At 40.9% G+C, this 21,332-nt stretch overlaps 1 protein-coding gene across 3 annotated transcripts in view; it reads right to left on the bottom strand.

Annotated features, from left to right (window-relative positions):
• NRG3 (neuregulin 3) overlaps nt 1-10,724 on the bottom strand; it is an 877,678-nt gene extending 866,954 nt beyond the window's left edge. For all 3 annotated transcript variants that reach the window (XM_077822029.1, XM_077822030.1, XM_077822031.1), the window contains exon 1: nt 10,016-10,724. In XM_077822029.1, coding sequence (XP_077678155.1) covers nt 10,016-10,724 — 709 coding nt within the window. The remainder of the gene's footprint in view (nt 1-10,015) is intronic.
• Nucleotides 10,725-21,332: the final 10,608 nt, after the last annotated feature.

The following is a 21,332-nucleotide window of genomic DNA, read 5'->3' as shown; positions in this document are numbered from 1 at the left end:
TGGTTAACGTTTTGAGTGTTATCTAGTCACTTAGACCTAAGAGAGATACTTGCGCTTTACAAGAGTCAGCCATTTTCAGTACATTATAGGAAACAGCATTTCATCATTTATCATAAATTGCACATGGATTTTTTTTATTGCATGCATATATGGGAAAGAGTAAAATTTTAGTGTTGCACAATGCCAGGTAATTTTGAAGATTAGTAACAGTGTTGGATACAAACTATATGACAATTGATTTCATTAAGATCCTGATTATATTTAGAAACAGCAGTTCCAGGCTTCCTTGCATGTTTCATAAATCAGTTGCAAACCAAATAAGAAATAACCTTTGTCATTCCACTAAAACAAACCGACGAAGACACTCCAACAGAATAACTCTATCTTATGTCAATGGCTTGCTTTACAAGTTCTGACATCAGTGAGAATGATCAGATCTGGAAAAGAAGCTCTTTGTTATTAATATTAATTTAATGGGTTTGCTGTTACACAGTGCTACAGCCCCTCTATCTGGTAACAACCAGCAATCAAGTCTCAGTTCACAATGAACTAAAATCCTGAGGTTTATAACAACAATGATGTTGTGAAATAATATGAATATAGTTTAATGATATAGTTTTAACAAATACTTAAATCTGAAAATGCATCAAGGGAACGGGTCATCTTTAAAGTTTCAAAAGACATTTCATGTTTATAATGCTTTTGGAAAGAGTCAGTATTAACATATTTCTGCCTGAAAACTCAAAGAAAGATATACACTAAAAAAAAAATAAAATAATAATAAATGCATGCAGTAGCATCCATACACCTAGTATTTTACCATTGTAATACAGAACCAAGCTTGGATTTGAAGGTATCGGTTAAAATCAACATGCAAAAAAATCCACAACTAAGATGACACTTGGTGGTCTAGAACAGGTGGTTCTCAACCAAGTATATAAGTACTCCTGTGGGTATGTAGAGGTCTTCAAAGGGGCACATCAACTCACCTAGATATTTGCCTAGTTTTAAAACAGACTACATAAAACAGACTAGCAAAGTCTGTACAAACTAAAATTTCATACAATGACTGGTTTATACTGCTCTATATACTATACACTGAAATTTAAGTACAATATTTATATTCCAATTGATTTATTTTGTAATTATATGGTAAAAATGAGAAAGTAAGCAATTTTTCAGTAATAGTATCCTGTGACACTTTTGTGTCAGACTCCTGAAAGTGGCACAGTAGTCTGGAAAGGTTGAGAGCCACTGGTCTAGAACTAATCAATTACATCACACAAAGATGAAAGTTTACTATAAACTATGGGGGGGGGGGGAGTTTGAAGAGAAAGAGTCTTTTTTTCAATATAGTACTAAACAAAATAAAGACGACCTCACCAATGGAAACTGAATACTAATAACCACATTTAAGTATTGCTCACAACTGCCTAAAAACAACCAAAAGTAAGAAAACTACATTTAAAGACAAGTGTGTTTATGCAAACATTTTACTCTGTGTGTGTGTGTGTGTGTGTGTAAAACTTTGAAATATATTGCGCTGCTCACAGACGTCAAGTTAAAACACGTTTGCAGGATTGGGGGCTATATCAATCTCAGTGTTAAAGACTGCAAATTGAGGTCCTTCAGCATATTTTTGCCAGATAAGCACAAAATTTCCATAGATCATTGGCTGCATATATTTTTTCCAGATTGTGCTGCTAAGTTACAAAATGCTTCTAGGAGAGATCTGTTCAGACAAGCTTTTAAAATGTTAATTCATTTTTCTATAGACTAGGAACATCTTTTTCCACACATATCATCAAGGATCAAGTGCCAGTCTCGTGTGTTTTGTGGACCAATCATGGAGTGCAAAATACAAAGTGGGGGTGGGGTTACATCAGGCAGACAGGCAGTTTAAATTCAGTATAGCAAAGAATCCTTAAAACTCAGTAAACCCAGAGGTAGAGAGGTGTGACTTCACCTCCATATATCCACCTATTCACCCATTTATTTAGGCTGTCATTGCAGTGTCTAGGTTCCCGAACCCTGTCTAATCTCTGCTTTAAAGTTTCAAATTTTATTTTCATGCAAAACTTTCAGTTACTCTGAAGCAAAAATCACAAAATCAACTCAGGTATTTTAAGTTTTGTGAATTGTGCTTTAGTTGGTCTGAGTTTCAATTATAATGAAATCTGAAACCAGATAAATAGTGCTCAATATGGGTTTCGACACTTTGCTGTTTTTTTATTTTTGATTGCTAATTCATAGGTGAGGTAGAGCTTGCACAAAGAGAATCAGGAGCAAAGAATCAATAAAAATTATAAAAATAGAATTTCAAATAGTTTTTGAATTATTTTATTAGCACCGTGGCTGCCAAATATCTTACGGAAAGTACACATAATACTAGATTTCTGAAGGCAGAAGACTTTCTTTTAAAAATCCTAAGCTTTGGTCAAACGTTTCCATGTTAGAATTATATAAAGTTTAACAATCTGTATTTTTAAACACAATTTGACTCCATCTGTTATGGGGGACAGACATAAGTTAGCAACTGATGGAATCCCAGGAAACAGGTAGGCACAGGGTGTAGTTGAATCTCTCTGTGCCTTTGCAGAAAAGCTGAGAACATATCTAAACATGACATGAATAAAAGCATTCTTCCCAGCCAGGCCCAGCTTAGGCTAGAAAAGCACAATACAACTCAACATTTGTCAAGCACCTTCTAGTGGGAATGATGAATAAAGACTTCTCCTTTCCATCTTCCCATCCCTTTTCTTTGAGGGCTACCCATCTCTTTCTCCTGAGAATTTATTTTCACCAAGGGAAGGAGCTTGTTGCTAAACAACAAGTACAAAAACAATTGTCCTGCCACTTGTGCTTGAACTGCTGCATTTGTTACCTTGAATTCTGTCTGTGTTTCATTCTCTCTCATTTCTGGGTGTGAACATACTCACTGCTTTGGCAGACTTATCTGAGAACACCCTGGAAGAGACCTGTTCTTCTGAGCAAACACTCCACTCTATGGCTGGATGTTAGGAAGGAAGGAAGGAGTGAGTGGGTGGGTGGGGATGGAGAAAGAGTGTGAGAGGCTTGAGTGAATAGAATTCTGGGAAATGTAGTTCTAAACAAGGAGAGTCACCAGGGTTTTGTAAGGAAGAAGTCTAAAGAATAGCCTCCCTACCAAGGGACAGGGTATGACATTGTCAAGGTTCCTCCCCCACTCTGAGCTCTAGGGTACAGATGTGGGGACCTGCATGAAAAACCTCCTAAGCTTATCTTTACCAGCTTAGGTCAAAACTTCCCCAAGGTACAAAATATTCCACCCGTTGTCCTTGGACTGGCCGCTACCACCACCAAACTAATACTGGTTACTGGGGAAGAGCTGTTTGGACGCGTCTTTCCCCCCAAAATACTTCCCAAAACCCTGCACCCCACTTCCTGGACAAGGTTTGGTAAAAAGCCTCACCAATTTGCATAGGTGACCACAGACCCAAACCCTTGGATCTGAGAACAATGAAAAAGCATTCAGTTTTTTACAAGAAGACTTTTAATAAAAAATAGAAGTAAATAGAAATAAAGAAATCCCCCCTGTAAAATCAGGATGGTAGATATCTTACAGGGTAATTAGATTCAAAAACATAGAGAACCCCTCTAGGCAAAACCTTAAGTTACAAAAAAGATACACAGAGAGAAATAGTTATTCTATTCAGCACAATTCTTTTCTCAGCCATTTAAAGAAATCATAATCTAACGCATACCTAGCTAGATTACTTACTAAAAGTTCTAATACTCCATTCCTGGTCTATCCCCAGCCAAGACGACTACAGACAGACACAGACCCTTTGTTTCTCTCCCTCCTCCCAGCTTTTGAAAGTATCTTGTCTCCTCATTGGTCATTTTGATCAGGTGCCAGCGAGGTTACCTTTAGCTTCTTAACCCTTTACAGGTGAGAGGAGCTTTCCCCTGGCCAGGAGGGATTTCAAAGGGGTTTACCCTTCCCTTTATATTTATGACAGACATCTGTTACTCTCACATGACTGTTCAAAGGATCAGGTACCAGCATAATAAGAATTACATAGATTGTATTACATGAACTGTTTTGCTTGGTTTTCTACTTCCCACCTACTCACTATATGCTATTTCCTTTGTAATGAAATACTGATTTTTACGCTTACCAACACATCTAAACATTAACTGTCAAACTGTGAAGGCGGGGCTTGATGTAAAATGATTTGGGCCCCCAATTGCAGCTGCAGCAAGGCCTCCCACAGATTAGCTTAGTAAGCAGGAAAGCACAGATGATTTTTATCAGCTCTATTGCAAGGACAAGCAGCACAAACAATTTCATACAATCAATGTTTTTGCAACAGTTTTCTTGCTTCACATAGACTGATCCTGAGTTCAGAACAACCCTGAAGGCCCTTTACTGATATGTAATGGGTGTGTGTGTATATGGGTGTATGTGGTTGGGGGTAGGGTGGTGTGAGACAGATCATGTCTTAAGAGTCTATGTTCAAACTATGGCAAAAGAAGAGTTAAGAAAAAAATGCCAGGAGGTATACAGAGTGCAGGTAGTTGTCCACATATACAGCCACTGTGCTCACTCAACAGTCTAATATTGTGTAATCAGTGAAGTCTTTCATGTGAGTGATCCATAAGAGTCTCCAAATTGTTAACAACTTCATGTAATTTCATTGACATGTTTTTTTTTATTTTCAAATAAATGGTAAGAGAAACAAACAAAATTAAACAACACAAAACTATGTAATTGTAATGTTAAATATCTCCTGAAAGCAACAAATACTAACGAATTCAGAAGTAAAGCTGAATCCAAATCATAACCATCCCTATGTTTATTGGGTATTTCAGCAGATCTTTGAACCATGGGTTACATGCTATAAAGTCACATATGTGCTGCAACAGCTAGACACAATAAGGTCTGTAGAGACGGATTTATTTTTTGTTTGCCTTAATTCTGAATTTCTATTTTCTGTGGTTTAGGACAGACCATTATCATTACTTTAGGGTAATATTTTGTGATATGTCAATACTTTTATAACAGTATATTGTTGTCAACATATATCATATATAATCCTTGCATAGTTGCTAATAAGAAGACTTATGCTATGGGGAAAAAAGGAAATATTTACTTCTACCAAACATCGCAGATTATATCACCCCAATGAATAGCTTTGCAGCCCCCCCCCCAAAAAATGTCCTTCGATCTTAAAAGGCAGCATAATAATTTGAAACGTTACGGTCCCTTTCCTTCGATAATTAGGGTAACTGGTTGAAATACAGTGTACTAATCCTGAACCAAACAAATGAATCAATATTTAGTTTGACTTATGAATCTAAACAATTTCTACAGGACATAAGTCATCTGTTTTCCATTTGCATGTACTGCACAATTGTTATTGCATTCTTCCTCTATCTCGATATTTCCAACGACCTTTGTTAAAGATTTGAGTAAAAAGAAGAATTGTATAGTATAGTAGGAAATATATATAATTCGCAACCATTTAAAACTACTCCACTTGGACACAATTGCATGCTCACTTACTATCCATTAATATAATATATGTTTAAATTATTATAAGAAAACTATTATAAACATATTCTTATGGTATTCAATGGCAAAACCAAAAAGCTTTATAATTGATTACTGTTTTATATGGATTTGTAACACCAAATGCTCTATATAGCTTCTAATTTTAAGTGTCTATTTAAGTGTAAAACTATAATTTGAGTATCATTAAAATCAAAATTTAAAGATATTTTAAAAACATTAATATGTTGGTATTTGTATATTTTTATTTAAACCTTCCACTGCAGAGTAATCAACCTCAGACACAATGACAATGTGCTAGTTCATAACTACCAGAAATGAAAATTATGTATAAATAGAAAATGAAATTAACAAGTCTTATACCACTCTCCAAGTTGATGGAAACACAAAAAAACAAGAAGGGCTGAGAAATTGGTGAAAATCAACTTAAATTTTAATTACTCCAAATTATTAGTTGGTGGCTAACTAATTTTTAAATTCATGATTTTTACACCACAGTCTCCCTTTATCTACTGATTGTTTCATCTGGGGGAAAACAAAAGTGTGTGTGTGTAAAAGGGGTAGAGGAAGCAACTGCCTTTCAGGCTGTAGTTTTCTTTGGTTCATCAGCTCTCAATATATTGCAAACTGGTTAATAAAGTAAGATCCTGATCCTGCAAACCCTTGTGAGCCTGCTTAACTTTACTACCATGGGTAGTCCCATTGATTTCAGGGATTACCCATGGTAACAAAGTTGAGAGCACAGGTAAGTGTTTCAAGGATCAGGTCAAGTGTTGGTAGAAGATTTCTGAGCCATGGAAAGAGCTGATCACATTTCATGAGGGTCTGGCATCTCCTACACATAGCAGGGAGAGCATTTTCACATGGAATTTCTTTGGTAAAAGCCCTCCCATGCCATATATTAAATACCACCCTTAATGTGGAAAATATACTTGATAATTTGTGAAATGAAACCAATGGTGATGGCACTAGTTCAGGTGCCAGGCTTGTTTCTTCAACCCATGTTGTGCAAAATAAGCAGATAAAGGACATGCTTTACATAACTGAGTAAAGCAGAAAAAGTTTTATAATCCTAATTAAGACCAATGAAAATCAAAATATACTTGGGTTTCAGTCTGCACCAATTTTTTTTAAAAAAAAAAAGCTCTCAATTGGATTTCACAAAAGGTATTGATTAGGAGTTCTTTATCATCTCTCTTCTTGGCTATAATGCATTATAGGAGCCAGGGCTGCCTGACCTGAGCTTCTTGGTGTATAGATACAGGAGGAAGCACCATGTCATTGCATAGCTGAATCCATGCATGAAGAATTTCAAGTACAACATTTCAACATATAAATAATAAGATTTCTGAAGGACCCAGAACACCAAGCAAAAGGCATATTGAAAAAAAATCAGGGCATGATACTTTAAACATGAAACCAATGTTTAATAAAATGAAGCCTTATGGATGTTTCAGTTAGGAGGTCAGTTCCTCTTATCCACAAGCTAGATGCTCATTCTAGATTAATGACTGATTTTTATTTTGAACACTGAATTGAGTGTGGTTTTTGTGAACTGATAAGCAACTAGCTTTTGCTTGGTCATAACCTGGAGGAATTTCATCAGGAACTTTCAAAACAGCAAATAGATAACTTGTCTGCGAGCAAAACCGAACCAAGAATGATTTTCATGCTGCACATCCACAAAAACAGAGAGACTTCCTGATATCTTTGCAGATGAACATCCCCCAGCCCCCACCCCAAAGATCTTTTTTACAACACTTACACTAAATGGACATAAATCCAGCTTTCTGAACAAATACATCCAGACTTCCCTTCTGTTTTCCAAAGTCATATTCTAAGCCCAGTGTTATCACATCTTGAAATGGTTTAATAAAATGCAACACGAATCAATCTGGATAAAGCTCTTTTTGTAAACTGTGAAATGCTAAATGATCTATGACCCCTGACTACACATGTGCCTTTCCAAGGCAGAGGATCAAACAAGGGTCTGCACTTGTCTTGAAAGCCAGGGCACCAGCCTTGTCATATCAGATTTGTATTCACATGATACAACAAGACCCATGACTTTCATTTTAATAGCAGCTGAGGCAATGGGCAGAGAAAGAACAGGCAGCTCAACCTGGAAACTGAAGCTGAATTTTTTTTAAAAAAAGAGCCAGAGTTCCTTTTCTCACAAGACCTGTTAATCACAATCAAAGCAAGTGGAAGATGCGGATATTGGATCATAGGGTCACACGCTCTCAGTAGTTCATGAAAGAGAGATTACATTTCCTTCTCCCCAGTTCATATTGCAACCTCAGAGAAAGCTTATATGAAGCTGAGGGCTTAAAAAATATCCACATGCCCTATAAATTCAAATCCTTTTTTATGTAATCTATTTAATCTTCCGTTAATTATAATATCTGCTATCAATGCACGTAAACAGGGTCAATTGCTGATGGATTTGCACTTCTTCCATTTCATCCTGCAAGGGAGTGGTATTTAATAAGGGGAAACACCCTGGTCTATCTAGTATTAGCAATCTAAGGGAACAAATATTGCTTATCAATCTGTGTGAGTGTTCAGACGAGCTCAAGATTTTGTTGTTGATTTTTTGTCTTGGTTTGGACTGGTCCTGCCAGCTGATCATGATTTATTAATAAGGCTTGTGTCCGCTTTAGTGCATAGTAGGGAGGCAGTATGGAGGGACGGAAATTACAGTGGATTTTTCTTTAAAGACCCAAAAAGATGGGACTGAGAGCTGGAAATGGATTACAAGATGGCATGGTAACACTTAAATATTGGCAGAATCCCTTCCAACAAGCCCTGAGCCAACGTGCAGCATTTCAACCCCACAGAAGTCAATGCAGTTTGAAAAGCCATATATAGCTTTGTTGCCTTATACAAGGTTTGAACACAGGCGCATGGGAAGAAAATCTGGCACCCTTGGGAGAAACGGAAAAGAAAAAAAAAAAAACTGTATATTTCAGATACTGCTCTATACGCAGAAATGAGAAACAGAGTGGCAGACCTAGAGCTCTTCCACAAAAGGTTTTCCTGGTTGTAACCTCCAACTTCCTTTTGCCAGGTGCACCTTTAAGGGAAGGTTCTCTCTCGCCTACCTTGATCAAAGGCTGGAGAAGCGAGTTATTGCCTTGTTTGCCATTCTGATTTAGTGGCAGCTGTGTTCGCACCCCCGGTTCAGATTTCCCGTTCTTCTCCCTGGTTCGCCAATGCACGGCATCAGTTTGCTGTGCATATGGACTCTTTATCCCGGGGCTTATTAGCAAATAGATGTAATGGGGAAAAAAAAGTTTAAATGACTAACTAACCAAATCCTCCAGCGGAACAACCTCAGATTAGCATGCAAAAAGGGGAGCCACGGGCTATAAAAGCGATTCAGCTGATAACATTCAATTGAATTGACTTGCCTAGCAGAAGCCACTAATGGGGGACACACAGCGCCTCGTTTCCTAGACTGTAGCCAAGAAAACACACAAGACTCTAATACAGTATAATTAATCGTTTTACTAAACGGCCCTGCCCAGAAGTTCCGCTGGCAGAGATTGCAGTTCGTCCTAGATAACCTTCACAGGCAGCGGGGAGAGGTCCCTGATCCAAATTAATTTTCAAATTAAACCAGAATCCTTCGCTTTGCGATCTGGCTGGTGGGAAGAGTCAGCCACCAAACATCATTCAGGGAAATTAAACACCCCCCCTTTCTAACAGCTAGTCATTGATGGCAGTAATCTGCCGAGGTGGCGGATGGCAAATAGATGAAACTGGATCATATTTGAGCGTTTATGCATATTCATGGGGCGGGCTCATGTCCTTTTCGGAGAGCGCTGGCTAAGGGTCTTTTCAACAGCCAGGCACCAAGGCAAGGGAGATTGCTTTGGAGCCCATTTTATATTTAAAGATTTTTTTTTTTTAACGACCACCTGAAAGGCTAAAGGAAACTCACTCATTGTCGCTCACACCTTAGCACACCCTATGCGAGGAGCGGCAAACATCGGTCTACCAGTTTCACTTCATCTCAGCAGCCACAGAATCAGTGCCACCGCCTTTCTCCAGATCCACTACCAAATTTTGGATCATCATTTATCCCTCCTGACCACTGATTTCTCAACAGCCCTTCCTGGACCAAGCTGTGTGGAAAGAGGCTCTGCTGCTTTTCTATACAATATAGCGAGATATCTCCACCTCAAATGACTGCTACCGTGTGAACATCCATCACACAAACAGGGAACTTGCCTGGGTGCGGGGAAGAGAGGCAGAAACTTAATCTAAGAGCTTTCCAGCATTTCTGCAGTGTCGGTAATTGCACGCTAACCCTTGTCTGCCGACGATACTAGACATTAGCATCCAAACTAGGAATACCACCAGCTTGGCTCTTGAAGCCATGCAAAGGCTAAACCAGGTGTAGGGGAGCGGTGAAAAGGGGGTGCCCAAAGGCAAGGCAGCTTTCGCTTTACTTACGGAATTTGGGGCTAGGGCTAGTTTCTGGTGTGGTGGTGGTGGACTCCTGGAAGGGAGATAAGGTCCAGGATGGAGCAGAGTCGTGGACATAGATTTTATAGGAGGAGGTAGCGTATGCCGCAGTGGGCCAGATGGGCACTGGCTGGGTACTGGGGGTCCCGGGCAGCGGACGGGAGGTCAGGATGGTGGTGCTGAAGGGGACCGTGGTGGAGAGGCTGGTAGGGGGGGCAGCTGTATGGCGCACAGTGGTGGATCTGGGGCTCGCCCGGATGGGGACCCGGGTCCCCGGGAAGCGGGTGGGTGCCCGGGTCATGGTGGTTAAGCGGGTGCTTATCCGGTTGGGTGTCCTTGACGTGGTGGTGGTGGTGGTCTCCATGCTCTTCGGCGGGGTGGTGGGCTTGGAGAGGAAGAAGGGGTCCTGCCCAATCCCTTTGGAATCCATCAGCTCCGTGGGGACATAATCCTTGACGGAGCCCACCACGATCCACTTGAGCAGCATGAGGCTTAGCCCCAAACCGATGAAGCCGATGAAAAGAGGCACCACACACAGCCACGTCTGCTGCCGGTTCCAGACGATGCAGTCACTACATCGCAGCTCCCTGGGGGGGTCGGGAGCCCCATCCCCGTCCGGGCCCCCGGGCGCCGCCGCCGCCCCGTCCTCAGCAGCAGCAGCACCAGGTGGGGAGGCGCAGGCTGCCCCTTCACTCATCCTAGGCGCCTTTCACACCCCCAGAGGGAAAGACAAGGCATCAGGGAGAAGCTGCCGCTGGGGAAAGCGGCATGCGGACGGACAGGTGAGAGAGAAAGGGAGGGGAAAGCGATCGGTCCCCCAGTCTGTCAGTCTGTCAGTCAGTCAGTCAGGGGACATGTCTCCAGCCCCAGAAACCTCCCGCGGCTCCTCATGCAACCTCCTCCAGCAGCTGCTGAATCAGCTAAACCGCCAGGCTCGCTCCAGCCTTGAGCAGCAGCAGTCGGAGCATCCTGCTCGCTTGTATTCCCCACTTCCTTTCTTCTTCAGATCCCCCTTTGTTGTTAAGAAGTCACAAGAATCAGCGTCCTGAATTTTTTTATGCCAAGCATCCGGCTCCAGCAACGACGGGCCACATTCCTACACACTGGCAGCTCGCCTCTTTCTGGGTCGGGTTAGGATCCCCCCCGCCCTCCCCCTTTGCTCCTTCTTATCCACAGATCAGATGCACCAGCATTCCTCGGCTGCTTCTCTGAGAGGCGACGGAGCAGCAAAATGCACCTGTTATTCAGCAGCCCTGCAGCCAACCCTTGGACAGCACTTTAGGAGAGAGACCAATCCGAAGGCAGAGCGGAGGGAAAGGAGACAGAGCTTCCTCGCTCGCTCTTTCTCCTCCAAGCAGCAGATCAGCTGCACTTAAGTCCAAGCTGCAATCAAAGTCGGGCAAGGATTTAAAAAACAAAATAGTCATTAAAATAATCTAAAACGCCAGCAAAAAATATATCAGAAAACACAGAGAGAGAGAGAGAAAGAGAGAGAGCTGGATCGATAGACAGAACCAACAACCACACACGCACGCACACACCAGGCGGCTCCTGCCAAGCTTGCAGCTTCAGTTCGATTGTGTATTCCTGTTGCAGTGCAAAAGAGGCAGGCTGGCACTCAGAAAGTAAAGCACCTCCCACCACAGCCTAATGGTGGTTTCTTAATGCGCACAAGATAAATAAATGATCCAGGCAACCCCCCCCGGGAGGTGTATGGCAAGCTAGGGTTTTTTGGGTTGTCTGTGTGGTTTTTTTTTTTTTTTTTGGTTTGTTTTCCCAATCAGATCCTGAAACTATCTTGCGTGTGTATTAATCCAATAGGATCATGGTGTGTTGCCGCATGGTAGAAGAGACGTGTGTGGGGGAGATCAGGGGTCGGTGTGTGTACGAGGGAGGTGGAGACACCTTTATAGGGGATTGCTAGAGAAAGACCATAAACGGAGTTTGCAAGAGATACTTTCCTGAAACTGTTAATTTCTGAAAAGTAGTAAGGAGTAAGGGGTTGTAGTTGTTTAAGAGGGTTTCCCTAAAGGAAAATGAAAGTAATAGAGAATTGCAACAAATGGATGCTCCTTTCAGAAGACAGAGTAGCCGCTGATGAAACAGACAACAAAGTGATGGTCTATCAAGATGCTGCCTGTCAAGTTTCTCGATTGAAACTACTGCAGTTCTTTGATCTACTCCTTCAGAAGAGAGTTTAAACCCAATGCTGAGACCAAGGTGTCCTTTACATCCTCTCAGTAGGAAAACCTTAAAGTAACCATGAAGCTAGTTAAAGAGTTAATGACAAAGGGGTAATTTTATTTCACTAGATCAATAATACCAGATTTTAAAGAAAATTCTCTTGAAAATATTGCTTTTACTACCATCTTTTACTTTATTGTATTTCTCTCATTAATTTTTGTTAGTATTGATGCATCACTGACATTTCCTTAGCCATTTATTAGACTGTTTATAAAATTTATACAGGAAGTTAATTTGGCAGATATAATAGCAATAGAATAGGGAAACATTTATTATTCATATATATGCAGTAAATAAATATAGGAAATAGGAAAAAAACCTTAAAACTGTGCAGTGTCTTGCTTGATTCCCCCCCCCCCCCATGGTATATTTTAGTGGTATTTAAAATAAAATATTAAGACTAGATTTAACAGGTCTGGTAGTTTGTTACACTCATGTAGGGCAACAGAGGTCTCGGGATAGACGTTCCTGGGTTGACAACAGTTGAGAAAGCAGCAGAAGTGACATATGAGGAAGATGTGCTTTTCAAATCTTTCCGAATAAGAAAGCACTGTGAAGTAGAGCTAACGGTGGCCTTGGAGAAATCTGACTGTTCACATTCTTAGCCAATTATTAAGTGGGAAATAATGATGATGAGAAAGCATTTAGAAAGAAAATGGGAAGAAATCATTAGTCCATGAATAAGAGTGTAGACTTGTCGATTAGGCATTTCAGCAATGGATCTCTAATAAAAGAAATAGTATAGGGTGAAAGCTTAGACGTCAATGGGAATTTTGTCATAGACTCCAATAGGGCCAAGATTTCACCTATAATTTTTACAATATATGCTTTTCAAGCAATATAAGCTTGATCCTACTCCCCTAAAGTCAATGAAGGTTTTGCTATTGACTTTAAGTAAGGGGAAGACTAGGTCCCTATGAGTAGAAAGTTTGTATTTTTTACATACATCTTAGTTGTTTCACATCCTTAGACAAAACACAAACTCTAAATTCTTCTTAATTACCTATCTACTGAAAGAATTAATATTAGCATCCTCGGTAAATTCACAAATTATACTTTTAATAGGTTTATTTACTTTCTTCCTACTCGTTCTGTATTCTAGGCTATCTGTTCTCCCTTCTCCTGGAGTTGTGACCATTGTGCTATGTACTGTGTACTTTTTTTTTAAACTTTGTATTAATTCATATCCAAATGCTACATATTTCGTTTAGCCTATGTCTCCACCTGTGCACATCCCCAAGTACTGGATCATGTAAATGCTCCTGGTTGCTTCCCCTACTCATGTCTGAGAGTCCACATATGCTGTGGTGGACACATGTAAACGCTGTGTACACACATATACTTATGTTCACACTGCCGTTATAGGTATGTGACATTAACGCTACCATACTAGGGTTCTGTGCATCACAGGGAGCCACACTAGGAACCATTTTCTTGTGTTGTGTTGGTATCGTCCACCTTCTGGGAGTTCCTGATAACGTTGCCCCCACTACTATTCCCTGAAAAACTGGGTGGAAGACATGGAGCAACTGGATGATGATCTGGTTCTACTCCTGATCACAGTATACACGCTTATGCAGTGGAGTAGGTGAATGACAAGTTACTGGATGGAATTTGGGTACAACTTTCTAACACGTCAAACGTGGATGACCTTGAGGGTCAATGACAATTCATTCAACTTGCATGAGAGAGAGATGGTGAATGCCAATATTGCCATGGTATGCCCATTAATGGATTGTGACTTCTGATGTGTGAGAACCAGGTCAGTGTGGTGAGATCACATTATTTTGGAAACCTGGGAAGACCAGCAGTAGCTTCAGAATTGAGAAAACAGACCTTCATGGAGCTGTCTGATGAGCTTGCACAATCCTCTGGTGCCATAACCATTGATTCATGGAAGCTATACTGGTTTAGAAGCGGGTTGTTATTGCCAGTGGCTACGCCAGGCAACTATAGGTCATTGCAAACCACTGTGGGGTTGGAAAGTCTATTGTCACGCTTGTAGTTGTGCAGGCTTGTGATGCATGGGGTTTCCAAATGGTGTGTGGGCCATTGCTGGCACTTATACCCTATCACTTTGCCCCCCCCTCCTCCCCAGGGGAAAATGAGTAACAGAACTGAAAAGCTTACTATTCGCTCATTTCACAAAGCTTAGTATTCATGAATCTGCCTCTGTGGTCCACTAAAATAGGGAAATACTGGAAAGATTCATGATTCAAGGGCAGTGAGAAGATCAGGATTGTACTTGAAGAGGGAAGAAAGGACTTAATTTTCCAGAAATTATATGATTCTGTATAGTGTCTGTGCCTACTGTTATTTTGGGAAATTTCACATACCTGTTCCTGCTGTGAATCAGGAAAACATACCCCAACATTACTGACCCTGGGAAAAGGGAAGCCAGTTACAAGGTGAGTAGGTGCAGAATGTCATGGAGTGAGCATTTGGTAGGTGAAAGCTTGTTGGTGTTGCCTCTTCACCCACCTGGATACCAGTGTGGCAAATGCAGTTCATGTAATCATTGGCTGCTGCACACTGCAAACCATCCGTGAGAGGTTGTTTCCATACTGCGTAGGCTTAGGACATGTCTGGTTTACAAATTCTATACAGGCAGCCAGATCCCACGCACATTCATGCTGGTCCTAGTTCCCAGCAGGCAAAGGAAAGCAGTGATCACATATGTGCACACATCTTGGCACAACAGGCAGACAGAGGATGATATCTGCCTGAGCCAAGGGACACCTTCACATCCTGTAAAGCTGCTGAAAATGCAAAATGGAACATTGGTGCACACTTGTGGTGCTGCATAGCTCTGCAATGGATTTGTTTCTTTAGCAGTCAAGGACATTAGCTGTTTGTGCGTGACAGTGCACACATTAAAGACAATTATAACAGGGCCTCTTCCTTGTGTTATGACCTTGGGGTTGTGTTTGTACTGTGGAGGTTTGTGATGACCATTAGTTTTCATTGGAGTACATTCCAGCATGTCATAGCATCTGCTGAGAAAGCTGTCTCCTGCACAGCTGAGCTTGATCCTTATGGTGAAAAGTTCCATTCTGCCTGAGAGTGGAGCTGCCAACCACAGTCTTCATCGTGGAGATTTAGGGAATCTTTTAGGTAATCAGATAAAGGCTGAGACCTTGAACTTAACTCCAGTTGTTCTGAGGTAGCTCTCAGTAGGATTTCCCTATCCCTCCCAACTATGTGGGTAGGAGATCTGTCCCCAACCCACCACCTTCCTGGGGAATAGCTTTAAAAAGCCCTGAAGTCCCTCTGGGAAGGGAACAAAAAACCATGGCAACATCAAGGTCAGCACATCTTTACAAGCTTTGATTGCTCAGACTCCTGTGACTTTATCACATAAAATGCTCTTACTGAGAAAGTGTTGTATGGACTCTTTGGAATGTGGAGGATGTGCCCTGGGGGGCGGGGGGAATTCTGGATAGGCAAAATTTTGGTTCAGAGTAAGAGGGAGAGATTAACATCCGCTGGGAGAGGGGATAAATAAAAAGGAGTGAGTCTTCATTTATTTATTTTAAATAGGTTGATGTTTAAGAAAAGGAAACATATCTCAGCCATTTTGGTTGTCTGTTGCTGTTTGTCTTCTTTCTTTTGATTGTAAATGCGCCTCCATATTGGTTGCTACAATGATACACGTAGTTAATAATAAAACAAATGAAATTGAGCCATGTCTGACCCAAAATTAGAAAACAGATTAGTAGATTCCCAAATAATCCCCTTCTAGTAGCAGAGCCAACGCAGAAGCAAACAGTGGTAATTTCATATCCAAGGATTCAGATCCAACAAACACACATGTAGAAGAGATTCAGATTTGTATTTCCACTTTTGGCCCAACTCTTCTGTCAGGGTTCCCTCCCCACTCTGAAGTCTAGGATACAGATGTGGGGACCCGCATGAAAGACGCCTAAGCTTATTTTTACCAGTTTAGGTTAAAAACTTTCCGAAAGCACAAATTTTGCCTTGTCCTTGAACGGGATGCTGCCACCACCAAGTGATTTAGACAAAGAACAGAAAAAGGACCACTTGGAGTTTCTATTTCCCCAAAATATGCCCCCAAGCACTTACACCCCCTTTCCTGGGGAGGCTTGAGAATAAACAAGATGAGCACAAACCAGCCTTGGATTTTTAAGACCCAAAAAATCCACTCAGATTCTTAAAAAACAGAACTTTATTAGAAGGACAAAAAAAAAAAAAAAAAAGATAAGAGAACAACTCTGTAAGATCAAAATGGAAGATAATCTTACAGGCAGTCAGATTCAAAACGTAGGCAAAACCTTAAGTTACAAAAAGACACAAAAACAGGAATACACATTTCCTCCAGCACAGCGAATTTCACAAGCCAAAACAAAGAAAACCTAATGCATTTTCTAGCTAGATTGCTTACTAACTTTACAGGAGTTGGAGGGCTTGCATCCTTGATCTGTTCCCGCCAAAGGTATCACACAGACAGACAAAAGCCTTCCCCCGCCCCTCCAGATTTGAAAGTATCTTGTCCCCTCATTGGTCATTTTGGGTCAGGTGCCAGCCAGGTTACCTGAGCTTCTTAACCCTTTACAGGTAAAAGGACTTTGCCTCTGGCCAGGAGAGATTTTATAGCACTGTATACAGAAAGGTGGTTACCCTTCCCTTTATATTTATGACATCTTCAAATACAATTGAAATTATTTTTAGTTCATGAATACCATCAATGGTACAAGATGATGTGAGCAGCATGAGTTTGAGTTTTTCAGCTTTATGGATCTCTCTATGGTAGCATGAAAAAGTCTCTTGAAAACATGTAGTGCATGAGTTCCTAGAATAAATTTCTGTCATACTGGATTCTGACAGTGTGGACAACCTGCTACTGTAAACAAAAGTTAGTTTCACAAACAAAAAGCACTGAAATTATGGCTGGTGCTATCAATAATGTGAACATTAAATTTTATGGGCAGTTTCCCTCAGCCTAGTGGGTTCCTCAATATTCCTGTTCCTTTTCTGCACTTAGCCACTACTTTCCTCTCCATCTCAGCTAATATACGTGGCTCCCTAATGGCCCATTCCTAGCTACAGTTAATGCATCCCTCATAACCTGAATTGATCTCTCCGTTCTTAGCTGCCACTTACCCCCACATTCAAATTTCTATGAATAATTCTATTCCTTTCCAATGTGACATTTACTCTTAGTTCCCTACTGATCTCATTTCTCAGTGCTCCCAACTGCTACTTCTCTCTCCACCTTGGCTGCTTAGACTGGACATTGGCTATGACAGACAAACTACGCTTTGCCCTGTTAGTTTGTTCTACGTGACTTGCACTGTGTACCCCAACATACTGTAAATCCTAGCTTGTTCAGTATTATAACCTTGCACTGTATTGACACGTTCCCTGGCAGCAGGTGGTGAGCATTGCGAGTAGAATCTGAGTGAGAATTCCACTGCTGAGCTAACTAGTTTGGTGGCAATTTGGGATGTTAGCACGCTGCCAGTTAGCATTATGTCAGTTTAGTACAGGTGTGAAATGAGTGACAGTTCATTTCAGAGATTGGAGAGAGATCTGCAATCTCACACTACGAAATAAACACTGAATCTTAGGGCTAAAATGATGGGGGTAAAATATACCCATCCTTTTACAACATGTAAATATGTTTTTTGTCCCTAGATAGCCAGCATGCCATCATTTATTTCAATTCATTCAAGGTCTGTTTGTAAATGCCAGAGCTGCCTCTAAATATTTATAATTACAACTGAAGCCTTGCCAATGCACATATACTGTTCAAATGTCTATCTTGGAATACTTCATAATGGCTAATTGGAATACATCATAATGTTCACAAAAAACCCCAAACAAACAAGAACTATATTAACAGTTACAAAAGAAGCTGCTCTCATGAAAAAATAAAGCAAAATACATCACTTGGAGGGATGTAGTACTATATGTGACAAATCTTGTAACCTTGCTCAGTTTTTATCCAAACAGAATTCTCTGGGCATGACTACACTTACCGGTAGATCGGCACTGCTGCAGTCGATGCAGCAAGTGTTGATGTAGTGGGTCTGCTGAAGACATGCTAAATCGATGGGAGAGTACTCTCCCATCGATTTGCGTACTCCATCTCCCAGAGAAGCATAAGGGAAGTCCATGGGAGACGCTCTTCCATTGACACAGCACAGTGTAACCACTGCAGTAAGTGGATCTAACTACGTCAACTTCAGATACATTATTCATGTAACTGAAGTTGCATAAGTTAGATTGAGGTAATGTAGACTAGCACTCAGTGACGTGTCTGAGCTAAATTCTACATTTAACTCAATAACAATTCTCAGTTATATCAATGGCAGTTGTGCCTTGATAAGGACTAACGCCCTTTTCCTTTAATATCGAAGTTAAAGAGATGTTTGATATTGATTTGGGTGGTGCAGGACTAGCCCCTACAGAAAAGCTCAATAAGGATTTCAGGATGGGGGTCCATAGTGAATACTTTTAACTATTCCCTTGGTGTGTACTACAGCCTTGGCAACAGCCCATACTAAAATGCATACACTACCCAAAACTTTATGAGTCCCGAGCTCTCTGTGAGAAGTGTGAATGCCCTGCTTAGAGAGCGTGTGAGAGACGGGGAAGAAGGAGGGATAAAATAACAGTTGAAAATCTTACCCAAAAAGGGCTGATCCAAAGTACAGTGCAATCAATGGAAGTAAGTCTTTCTATTGACTGCAGTCTGTTTTGGATAGGGCCCTAAGCCAAAATTCAAATATTTCCAAGCATTGAGACCTTTTGATGATAGTGCTAAGTGAGGAAGTCTATGAAATAACCACTCATCTGGAGCCAAGACATTTTAAATTATTTAGCAACATGAATCACTTTACGGCCAGTTTTTCCAGGAAGACTGTTTTCCAGAACAAGGCTTTCTTCCTAGACTTTCAAGACTCAACGGAAATTGTGGTTGTCCCATTCCTTTAGTCCTTGGCATAATTTCTTTTTATTTCCTAATCTACCCTCCCTGGCAGTAACTGCTGTATGATGCTTTATGTCTAGTACTGAAAATGAATAAGTGCCTCCTGTCCTTTGCTACTACACTAATGACCTGGCATAGGATATTGTGCAGTGGCAAGACCTGAATACACAACAAATACACCTTGAGAATGCCTAGACCTCTTTCAGGTCTGGAGAAGGGAAATCTGAGTCTAGATTTAAATATCTCCAGTTCTGCTGGCTGCATACTGTTGCATTCTTTGAATTATTGCATAAATATTTAGTTTAAGTATTGCTGGATCAATAAATCTGCAGTGTTTTACACATACTGTCATTTGCATGTTCTATCCCTCTGCAACATAGGCTTGAAAAGGGTAGGAGTCTTAAAGCTGAGGGTGATGTGAAGTTAATGATCTAAGGAACACCACTGCGTATGAGGAAAAATCTCACAAGAATTTGCCAAAATGTTCGGCAGATTTCTGTTGGTCATGCAGTTCTAGACTAATTTTGAATTTTAAAGCATAAAACTGTTTAAAAGAAAACCAGTTACACATTATGGGCAAAATCCAGGATCCTGTTTGTAAGGGATACATGAGTGCTATGCTGCTGACAAAACAGGTTTAGCATGAGGTCATAAGGTTCTGGGGTTGGCTGGGTCTTGTGCAAAAAGAGGGCAGAGGGGATCTGCATCGGCTACATGGGAACAAGTTGCACAGATGTGAGAGGGAATGAAAGATCATTTCTGTGAAGCGCTGGGGGATCTTGGTCTCTCTGGTGGAGCTGAAGAAGTTACTGATGTTGCAGTAATTCACATATTGCTATCATGGGGGAGAGAGATCAGAAATAGGGTCCCTCACAATTAAACGAAATCTCAAAGTGTGCCATGCTGGAAGATAGATGGGTAGGTTTGCCGTGGGTCTGTGACCTTCCCTACCCAGACTGCCATGGCATCAGCCTTTTTATGCCAGTGGGCCCCAGAGTTTTGCTCTATGACAACAGCTCCATTTCAGAGATGTCAGGCCGGAGATCCCTGTTGTCATTAGGTTGGTGAATTCAGCATCCACTGTGAGGGAAACTTTCCATGCTCAGTTTCTCCAGGAAATCACTCAAAACATATGGGTGTGTCAGAGTTACTAAGGAGAAAGAAGGTTGGACAGTCTGGCAGGCACGAGGATCCCAAACCCAACTTCCACTGAAGTTTATGGAAGTCTCTGCATGAACTTCAGGCGGAGTTGGATCAGGTCCTAAATGTCAGTGGGAGTTGGATCAGGTTCTAAATATGCCTAGAAGGAAAGAGCCTTCATGGTACACAAATGTTTAGATAGTATAGTGATGAACACAATATAAATACAGGGCAAGCTGTGCAGCTTCAGAAAGCTTTGCACTATCCAGTCGACAGAACCTAGGATTTGACCGTAAATTAGGTATATTTCCCCCACACTGGAACATTTCTCACAAATATTTGCTAAAATAGAAATATTTCTCTATAGTTTCCACCAATTTTGGGTGGCAACTTCCTTTGGCCTTGGTCATAGTCTCACAGCACAGTGATTTTAGCAATTGTGTTGAAAAGGAGAGAGAGGCACAAAATAAGTAGTATAAGGGCTGTATTCTCTCTTACAAGTCATCAGAGAGGCCAGGTGACAGAGGAAGCCAACAGAGCTAAATGTATATGTTGAAAATAAAAAAAAGAGGTTATAGAGAGGACGAGAGTCGCAATGGTGTAATCTGAAATAGTGTTCAAGAATGTATTTAATGCTCTTGAAAAGTTCCAGGTTGACAACAGGAGAGGCAGAGTGCAAACATCCTCACCAGCTCCTCTAATTAAATCTTTCTTCAGGAAGCAACTGGCTCCTCTGCTGAGAATGATAACAAAAGTGTCAAAAAGAAAAGGAGGACTTGTGGCACCTTAGAGATGAACCAATTTATTTGAGCATAAGCTTTCGTGAGCTACAGCTCACTTCATTGGATGCATTCCGATGAAGTGAGCCGTAGCTCACGAAAGCTTATGCTCAAATAAATTGGTTCGTCTCTAAGGTGCCACAAGTCCTCCTTTTCTTTTTGCGGATACAGACTAACACGGCTGCTACTC

This window comes from Eretmochelys imbricata, chromosome 7, assembly GCF_965152235.1.
Source record: "Eretmochelys imbricata isolate rEreImb1 chromosome 7, rEreImb1.hap1, whole genome shotgun sequence".
NCBI classification, from domain to species: Eukaryota; Metazoa; Chordata; order Testudines; family Cheloniidae; genus Eretmochelys; species Eretmochelys imbricata.
Note: the sequence above shows the minus strand (reverse complement) of the source record. Positions and strands in the feature narration are given on the sequence as shown.